The following is a 9,606-nucleotide window of genomic DNA, read 5'->3' as shown; positions in this document are numbered from 1 at the left end:
CGGTACGAGACTCGAACCCGCAACCTTTGGGTTACGAGTCTGACTCTGTAACCATTAGGCCACGACTTCCCAGTCCACCACTTACAAGTGGTATACCACTTACAAGTATACCACTTACAAGTATACTTACAAGTATACTACTAGTACACTGATATTTGTATACTTACTACATAAAGTATACTTAAAAATATACTTGAACTTTACTGAAGTATACTTAATAAAATCAACTTGAAGTATACTTCTTTTTGGTAAGGGAAGTGCAGATCAGAGCGGCTGTGGGGTGTGAGACTGGGCTTTTCAAACCAGCAGTAAAACACATTCAGATCATCAGCCAGTTGTTGATTCTCCACAGACTGCACGGGTGGTGTCTTGTACTTGGTGATGCTTCAGACTGTCGCTGGGTAACTTAAAACTCATAATGTCTAATTCATCTTGTTTTACAATTTTTTGTTTAATATTTTAACTGGAAATTAGTAATTAAGAATATATTATTTTTTTTGCAGTGTGTATGATCTGATGGGTTGAAATAACTAAAACGGAACACATCTATGTAACAGCTAGTTTACACATAAACCTTGACAATATAAACTATAATGATACAATTAATAGTTTGTCTAGTATTACTGTCACATCATATGTTGTGTGTTGGATGATGGATTACTAGTCTTAACCAGGTAAATCAGAAAGATCATGCTGACCAAATCTAGCCAGCTAGACTGGCTCTAACCAGCACAAACCACCCATGCAAATTCATGTTTTTTTGTTAATGCAAGATCTCTCTCACACATTAAACGTAATGATCCTGAACCTGGAGGCCTGTTTCGTCCCACTGGAAAACTACTTGTGTCCCATATGGGGAAAGATTGGTGTCCTCGTGTTCTCAGCAGGAGGAGAGAGACGGCTCTTCTCCGTATTGACATGGGTGTTTTGTTCAGAGTCGATAATCTATAATCAGAGCTGTAGTCTTGTCATCCAGTCCACTGGACAGAAGCTGTTTGCAGGACCGGAGAGATGCGACTGCTGGACAGACTGGATTCAGTAACACGAGCCGTACGACAGCAGGCCAGCTTTGAAATCAAATGTTTTGTGCATGCAGTGTAACGGTGTGTGTGATGCAAAGACAACAGAAACTGAAGAGTGAAGGAGGGATTCGTGATAGAAGAGAGTTTTTTGTTGCTTTTTAATCACTAACTGTGCATTTTATTAACAAAAATCGGATAGAAAAAGAGATAATGTCCTGGCAGAATATTATAAAGTTTCGTTAACTCGAAAAACAACAAAATGCAATGCAAAATTCAAAATACACCTGTGAAAGCATCAAATAATACAATCTCATGATCATGCATTTGACAGAAAAATCATAGTACTTTACAATAAGGATGTTCATTGTTAGTTAATTAAGCAAGTTAATTTCAACATTTACTAATTCATTTTTAAAAATCAATGTAGTATCGGTTGACTGTAATGCACTTTGAGCTAACATGAATAAACAATGAACAGTTGCATTTTAATTAACTAACATTGTTAGTTTATGTTAGCAAATGCATTAATGTTAACAAATGAGACCTTGTTAATTGTTTCCAAAATGACAAATCACATTGACTGTTTCTTCTAGAAAAATCGCTAAGATTAAACTTAGAGCAAATGGTATGGAGATAGAATTGTTGCATAATTCTAAATAAATAGATTATGATCCACAGATAAATGTAGAGAGGCTAACAAAAAGCAAACATATTGACAAATAAATAGAATGAGATCCACAAATAGATCTTAGAGTTTCACAAACATGAATTAAATTCACAAATAAATAAAATGAGATTTGCAAATAAAAAACATATTCACAAATATATTTTTATGTCACAAACACAACTTTGCCTGGCATTCATTTGTGAATCGCATCCTAATTTATTTATTTGGAATTATGCAATAATTCTATTTCCATAAAATGGAGACTTCTGAGAAAATGATCCCATTAAAGATCTTCAATCTTCTTCTGAGCAAAAGTCAAAGTTTAAATTACTTTTCTCCCAAATAATAACAATAAAGCAAAAAGCCCTGACAGACAGGCCGTGTTTTACATTGATTTTACCATGTGTAATGTGTCAGGCATGACATGAAGTTGAGTTATTAATAACTAGAGGTTTACATTTTTTGAAGAAAATGTGTGATAGTGGTTACCAGGGCTTTGGTTGCTGGTTACTAAGGTGATCTGGGTGGTTGCTAGGTCATTGCTAAGAAGTTCTGTATGGCTCTAAGTGGTTTCTGTCTCTGTGATGTTCTGGTTATCTAGTTAGTGCTATTTTTTATTTATTTTTTTCTTTGATTTTAGTTAAAGCTTTAGTCATTTTTGTGTGTTTTTATTGTATTTTTTAAATATGTCTATATATATGTTTTATTAATTTGTATATATTATTTTTGGTTTATTTAGTTTTAGTTATTTTAGTACTTCAAATTAAACTAATATGAGAAATGTTGCCTTAGCAACTAGCTGAAATGATTTTATTTTCATGGTTTTAGTTTTAGTTTTAGTTAACAATAACCCTGATTCTAGTTAACAAAATTGGCGTTAAATTATTTAGTTCATGCACATATAACATCTAAATATTGTCTTGGACAAACACCTTTGATATGATCCCTAAATTGAAAAGTTTACCTGGCAACAAAGACTTAAAGAGATTTAAATTCCAAAACAAACGCTCTGATTGGCTGTTCCTCTGTATCTGAGTGAGTGTGTTAGTGCTTGCTTTTGCTTGTTCTTTTCATCTAATCACCAGCTAATAAATCCTTGTTAAACACAGAACAGTCTAAGCTCAAGTTCCCCCTTGATATTCATTAGGAGAAAGTGCTGACTAAGATGTTTGTGAGTGTAAAAATAGAGCTAAAGAGTCAGAAAACTCCTTTTAAGTGCTGTAGAGTCGTCACGCTGTAGCTTTGCACACTTGGCCAGTGGAGCATTATATTGCGTCTGCTCGTACGTTAAGTCCAATTACAGTTTACATGCCTGCTGGGAAGTATTACTGCACCGGGACTGTCGACAGACTCTTTCTCCTGAAATTATGTTGCTGTGAAAACAAGAGAAATCAAGACGCACGTGTCATTTGTCAGTACAGTGTCATCTCTATCAATCACCGCTACTAAACCTGTTTTTACCTTTCCATGAACCTCTAACATGACCTCGCAGAGAAAATGAGATTCTTCTGTTATCATGATGTTCAAATAAAGTGAAGACGAAGGGAAGCGTCTGTACTAGAGAAAGATTTTCTGACCAAAGATGATCAAAATACTTATAAATGAATGCATGAAAATAATGCATAGAAGTAAAATTACGCATCTTACTATTTCTTTTTTCTTTTTTTTTATTACATTATAAATAATAATTTGTGTGTGTTATATTTGTTTATTTATTTATTGCATATTCATGTACAAAAATATGCACTGTTATTGCTTAGCAAAAATACCATTAAATGAATAAATAAATGTAAATACATTTCAATGTAATGTTCACATTTATTTATTTATTAAACAAAACCTTACATACATACTGAGGAGCATGAAATCGAAATATATAAATTAATTTTATATATATATGCACATGTTATCATTATATTAATATTATTACATTACAATATACATAAATGAACATATACACATATATAATTATATATCTGTATTATTAATTATATTAGTATTATTTATGCAATATATTTATATTTAATATATTTTATAATGTATTTAATATATTTAAATTATATTATTATTGTACATTTAATATAATAATTTTTGTAAAAAAAAAAATAACCGCTCAATTTCTTTCTTTATTCACCTGTACATACAGCAGTATCATTTATATTTTGCACTATGAAGTGCTTTGAGCTTTCTAATGAAATTGCATTAGCTCTAATAGTTACATAATGTTTATTATAGATTTTGCATTCTAATTTTGCCTTTCTATTTCTCTAAAGTTTAGCTGTCAGTTTAGATTAGCTGTTATTTTTCTGCAGAATAGTTTAAGATGATAATATAAAAACACATCACTCGGTACAATTTACTGCCCAGGGTCAGTGTGTTATGAGAATTATAATGTTTGTGTCAATAAATAGTTTGTGTAATGTGGTCACACGGAGGGCTAGCGTGTGTCAAGCCTGATATGTCCCGCGTCTGTGGCTGAGCGCCGTTAGCTTCCTGCAGGATTCTTATTGAGTTTGTTGAGGAGCCGCAGCAGAGCTCACGCTGACAGAGAGATGGTGAGAAAAACAGTGTCAGCAATGCAATTACCCACTTTAATGTGGCATCTGAAGGACAGATTACAAATAAACACTCGCTTTTTGTCTCTATTTGCTGGACAGTTCATTAGGAAAATCTTAAAAGGTGCAACATGATCAGCTTTAGATAAAGCAATTCATTATGCTGATCAAATTTACTGCATTAATGCATGCATCTGGTTTTATTTGGCCCAAATCACATGCAAATGCAATGCACATCAGGTAAACTGCTTTTTCTCTTGTCATTTCAGTTTCCTGCTGGTTTTCTCCTGTCTGGTTCTGTCTGTGTTCTCCACCATCAGAGAATATGAGAAGAGCTCAGAAGACGCCCTCTACATCCTGGTACGTAATATCACAGCGGTATTGATTTAACACGTGTGCATTGATCACATGCTAACATGACGTCTGTCTGTGTATTTGTAGGAAATTGTAACCATTGTGGTTTTCGGAGTGGAGTACATCGTGAGGATCTGGTCTGCAGGATGTTGCTGTCGATACAGAGGATGGAGGGGAAGGTTAAAATTCGCCCGGAAACCTTTCTGTGTTATCGGTGAGTACTGCCAAGTTACACTGAAAAATATTTTTCAACTTGTAAATGAAGAGTACGTTTTGCAAGAACATACTATTTTAGTCTTTATACTTCAAAAGTTCATGCATTTCATGTTTCTTTGTATTTATTTGCGAAATTTATTATCAGTGAAAATAGTTTAACAGCAAACTCTACACCACAAATCCTTATCCTTTCAATGTTTTCTAGTCATATAAGCACCGCTTGTATTTACTGTAATTGAATGGAAAAAGATCAAAATGTCTAAATTATGTTTCAACATGAGCAATGCCATGCAGCAACACCGAGGTTATAGGTTTGATTCCCAGGGAACATATAGAGTATTGTTCAAATTTTGTATTTATTTATTTTTTTAATGCATCCTTTTATTCATCAAGGACACATTCAATTGATCAAAAGTGCCAGTAAAGACATTTATAATGTTACAAAAGATTTCTATTTCCAATTAATGTCGCTTTAGAATGATTTCTGAAGGATCACGTGACACTGAAGACTGGAGTAATGATGCTGAAAATTCAGAGAAATAAATTACTGTTTAACATCTGTTCACATAGAAAACAGCTGTTTTAAATTGTAATAATATTTCACAATTTTACTCTATTTTTGATCAAATAAATGCGGCCTTGGTGAGCAGAAGAGACGTATTTTAAAAACATAAAAACATTTTTACTGACCTTTACTTATATAGAGATAAAATGCATGCCTGAATGCACAAAGTCACTTGCCAAATGCATGTAAATTTGCAGATTTTCTGCCACATTAATATTTTATATGATTGTGTATTTATCAGTTTATATTTCTTTTTTCATTCCTCAGACATCATGGTGCTGATCGCCTCGATCTCGGTTTTGGCCGCTGGAACGCAGGGGAATGTGTTCGCCACCTCCGCCATCAGGAGTCTCCGGTTCCTCCAGATTCTCCGGATGATCCGCATGGATCGGCGCGGGGGAACCTGGAAGCTCTTGGGATCTGTGGTCTACGCTCACAGCAAGGTAAGCGAAGACCAGAAACACTTCCAATATGCTCCTGCAAATCTCATCTCACACTCCGGCAGTCATTCTCCTTGTTGCAATGCTTTCTGTTTGAGATCTTCACCACGGGGCTTTCAGAAGAGATATATGCAATAAAGGTCTATTGGCTTTAGATAAAGCAATCCATTACACTCATCAAATCAACCCGATTTACATTATGCATCTGGTCTTATTTTGCACAAATTGTTAGAAGTAAATGCATTTAATGTCAGGTAACATCAGTGCATATCCATGCAAACGTTAACATAACATAAACATTAACATACAACGTTGACAAAAAGTCAACATGAAATCAATGTTAACATTCTTTAATTCATGTTCCTGGTCTTATTGTGAATGATTCGTCAATGCACGTTGTTCCAAATTCATCTAAATTAAAAATGTAACAAAGCATCACTTTCTTTTTCTGCTTCTATATCCTGTATCATGCAAAAATATGTCATATTATGGACATGTTTCAGTTGCAGATATCATTTCGTGTTATTTTAAAACACATTTTGAAGTCGTTTGATGCCCTCGAACAATGCAGCTGAAGCATGAATCAACAGTAGACAAACTCAATTTCCAAACTGCAAAGTTGAAATATTGCACATACTGTAGACCAAATATGATTTTGAGAGGTTTATTGTTATTCTGGTTGTTCCATGAGGCTTTTTGCTGTACAGATTTTGAAAATTGAAACCACAGGAGTTGTTCTGTCAAGTGTTGTTTGTCAAGCTCGTTGTTGAAGAGGGTTTGAGAGGTCAGGAACGGATCTGGTGGCGTCTTTTTGGCGTATTTATAATTTTGGTGTGGCGGTTTTGAGGAAAAGGCCAAAGTGGGGGCGACGCTTAATGAGACGTCCTGATGAAGTGTGAGCTGGAGGTTTGCGATTGATCGGACTTGGCAAGACATAAACTTGTACTGTAAATGCAGGGCACATGATCACAGACGGAGAGCTGACAGGAACAAGACAGGCAGAATTTTACATTTAATGCAAACTGCGTTGATGGTCACTGCAGTCACCCGGATCCAGTACGTATCCAGACCAGATGGTGGATCAGCACCTAGAGAAGACCTCTACAGCCCTGAAAGTCAGCAGAGACCAGGACAACTAGATGAGCCCCAGATACAGATCCCCAGTAAAGCCTGTGTCTCAGACGGCCACCGGGACAAGACCACAGGAACCAGATGAGTCCTCTGCACAATGTGACTTTGCTGCAGCCTGGAATTGAACTGCTGGTTCGTCTGGTCAGAGGAGAACTGGCCCCCCGACTGAGCCTGGTTTCTCCCAAGGTTTTTTCTCCATTCTGTCACCGATGGAGTTTTGGTTCCTTGCCGCTGTCGCCTCTGGCTTGCTTAGTTGGGGACACTTCATTTCCAGCGATATCGTCGACTTGATTGCACAGAGACTATTTAAACTGAACTGAGCTGGATGTTGACATCACTGAATTCAATGATGAACTGTCTTTAACTGAAAAATGAGTGTTTACTATTGTCACTTTGCATTATTGACACACTATTTTCCTAATTAATGCTGTTCAGTTGCTTTGACACAATCTGTATTGTTAAAAGTGCTATATAAATAAAGGTGACTTGACTTGAAATCATTGGCTGTGCTTTGAAAAATTAGTAAACATGGGCAAAGTTGAACGTGTTTGAACAAAAATATGTCCTAAGAACCCTTTGCTAATGTTCCCGTTTCTGAATGTTCTCTGAACGTTTACAGTGTCCAGTTTTTTTTATTTTTTTTAATGTTTAAAAAATATTTTTTCTTGGTTATGTGAATGTTACAGAAAACCATGGTAACACTCATTAGTTAACATTAGTTAATTACTTTAGTCAACCTGAACTAAGAATGAACAACACTTCTACAGTATTTCTTCATCTTAGTTCGTGTTAATTTCAACATTTTCTAATGCATTATTAAAATCAAAAGTTGTGTTTGTTAACATTAGTTAATGCACTGTGAACTAACATGAACTAAAAATGAACGACTGTATTTTTATTAACTAACATTAACAAAGATTAATAAATGTATTGTTCATTGTTTGTTCATGTTAGTTAATACATTAACATTAACTAATGGAACCTTATTGTAAAGTGTTACCGAAAACATTAAGGGAACATTTTAGGTTACATTTGTTCATTTTTCAAACAATGGAATGTTACTTTTGAATGTTCTCTGAATGTTCTGAAACGAGTAGTAAGTAGTAACTTTTCAAAAATGCAATTAGAATGTTTTTGTGCTAATGTTTTGAGAACATTATTAAAGACCAGGGTGGCCAGCTGCATACACTTAGTCCATATGCTATTCAAGGTGTAATGAGCCTTACTTTTCAAATTCAAATTAGACCAGTCTATGTTTTTATGTAACTGACTTTAAAAAGTTAAGACATCCATTTTTAGAGAAAAAAACTGATGACTTGCTTGTAAGAGTCAAAACATTTTAAGGAGCCGGTCACAGAAAACCTTGAACAAACGTTCTGTTAACATTATTGCAAAAACGTTTATTCATAACTTTGAGAGAACCTTGCCAGAACGTTCTGAGAACATTCCCTGTTCACTGGGCCAATGACTAGGGTGACACTTTTCTTCACAGAGCTCAATGCAATTGGGAACGTTAATGCAACTCAAACTGCACTTAATGCACATAAAATACGACCATTTCTAGAAATAGTTTGCTTGCGTCTCATGCACTGATGTTCCTCAGTGGTAGTTGCAGAGAGAATCTATTTTTAGCTCGGCTCCATCTTGCGTGATTCCTCAGCAGTTTCATACATCGTCTGTTGTCCTAGTGATGAAAACACGTTTTCTCTAACAAACAGATGCATTATACAAATTGCATGTTCACAGTAAACATGCTGAAATATAAATGAGTTTTAACGGAGTTGCATGCGTGAGGAAAGGATAGCCGTCTGTGAAATAGCAGAATTAGTCTGATTAATAATTAACGCCCAGTATATTAAACGAAAGAGGAAAACAGGTTATGTTGTGTTGTGAGAAAAATTAAGACTTGATGATATGAAATTCTCAAACAAAATAAACGTAAGCTATCATACTTTTTGGAGGGTTTTTATTGATACTTTTATTCAGAATGGATACACTAAATTGATCAAAAGTTACAGTAAATGCATTTATAATGTTACAAAAGATTTCTATTTCAAATAAATGCTGTTCTTTTCAACTTACTATTCATCTGTGAATCCTGAAAATTAAAATGTATCACAGTTTTCACAAAAACATTAATGTTTTCAGCATTGATAATAATCAGAAATGTTTCTTGAGCAGCAAATCAGCATATTAGAATGATTTCTGAAGATCATGTGACACTGAAGACTGGAGTAATGATGCTGAAAATACAGCTTTGATCACAGGAATAAATTAGTGTTTACAATATATTCACATAGAAAACAGCTGTTTGAAAATTTTTCACTTTTTTTAATGCAGCATTGGCGAGCAGAAGAGACTTTGTTCAAAAATCATGCCAACTCCAAACTGTTTGCTAATTCCTCTCTTCACCCGTTCACAGACTAAAATGAGTTTTTTGCTATTTCAGATATTCCTGATTCTAAACAAAGTGAACTACACTCTGTGCTTTCTAGATGGTCAGTTCTTGTCCAGATTAATCAGTGGATCAGACTGCAGTCAAGAGTCTGATTAAAGCATCCTGTCATTCATTCATTCATTCATTCAGGTGCCATCATGAGTTCAGCCTCAGACGACGTCTCTCTCTCTCTGTCTCTCTCTCTCTCTCTCTCTCTGT

The 9,606-nt window shown here is 34.8% G+C and overlaps 1 protein-coding gene across 1 annotated transcript in view; it reads left to right on the top strand.

Moving 5' to 3' along the window:
• The window catches only part of LOC107681271 (potassium voltage-gated channel subfamily KQT member 2-like), a 55,540-nt gene that overhangs the window by 22,794 nt on the left and 23,140 nt on the right, over positions 1 to 9,606 (top strand). Inside the window, 3 exon segments of the mRNA XM_016477521.1 lie at positions 4,514 to 4,604; positions 4,686 to 4,812; positions 5,647 to 5,822. Of these exon segments, the coding sequence (XP_016333007.1) occupies positions 4,514 to 4,604; positions 4,686 to 4,812; positions 5,647 to 5,822 (394 nt within the window).

This window comes from Sinocyclocheilus anshuiensis, unplaced genomic scaffold (genome assembly GCF_001515605.1).
Source record: "Sinocyclocheilus anshuiensis isolate Anshui unplaced genomic scaffold, SAMN03320099.WGS_v1.1 scaffold1632, whole genome shotgun sequence".
NCBI classification, from domain to species: Eukaryota; Metazoa; Chordata; class Actinopteri; order Cypriniformes; family Cyprinidae; genus Sinocyclocheilus; species Sinocyclocheilus anshuiensis.
Note: the sequence above shows the minus strand (reverse complement) of the source record. Positions and strands in the feature narration are given on the sequence as shown.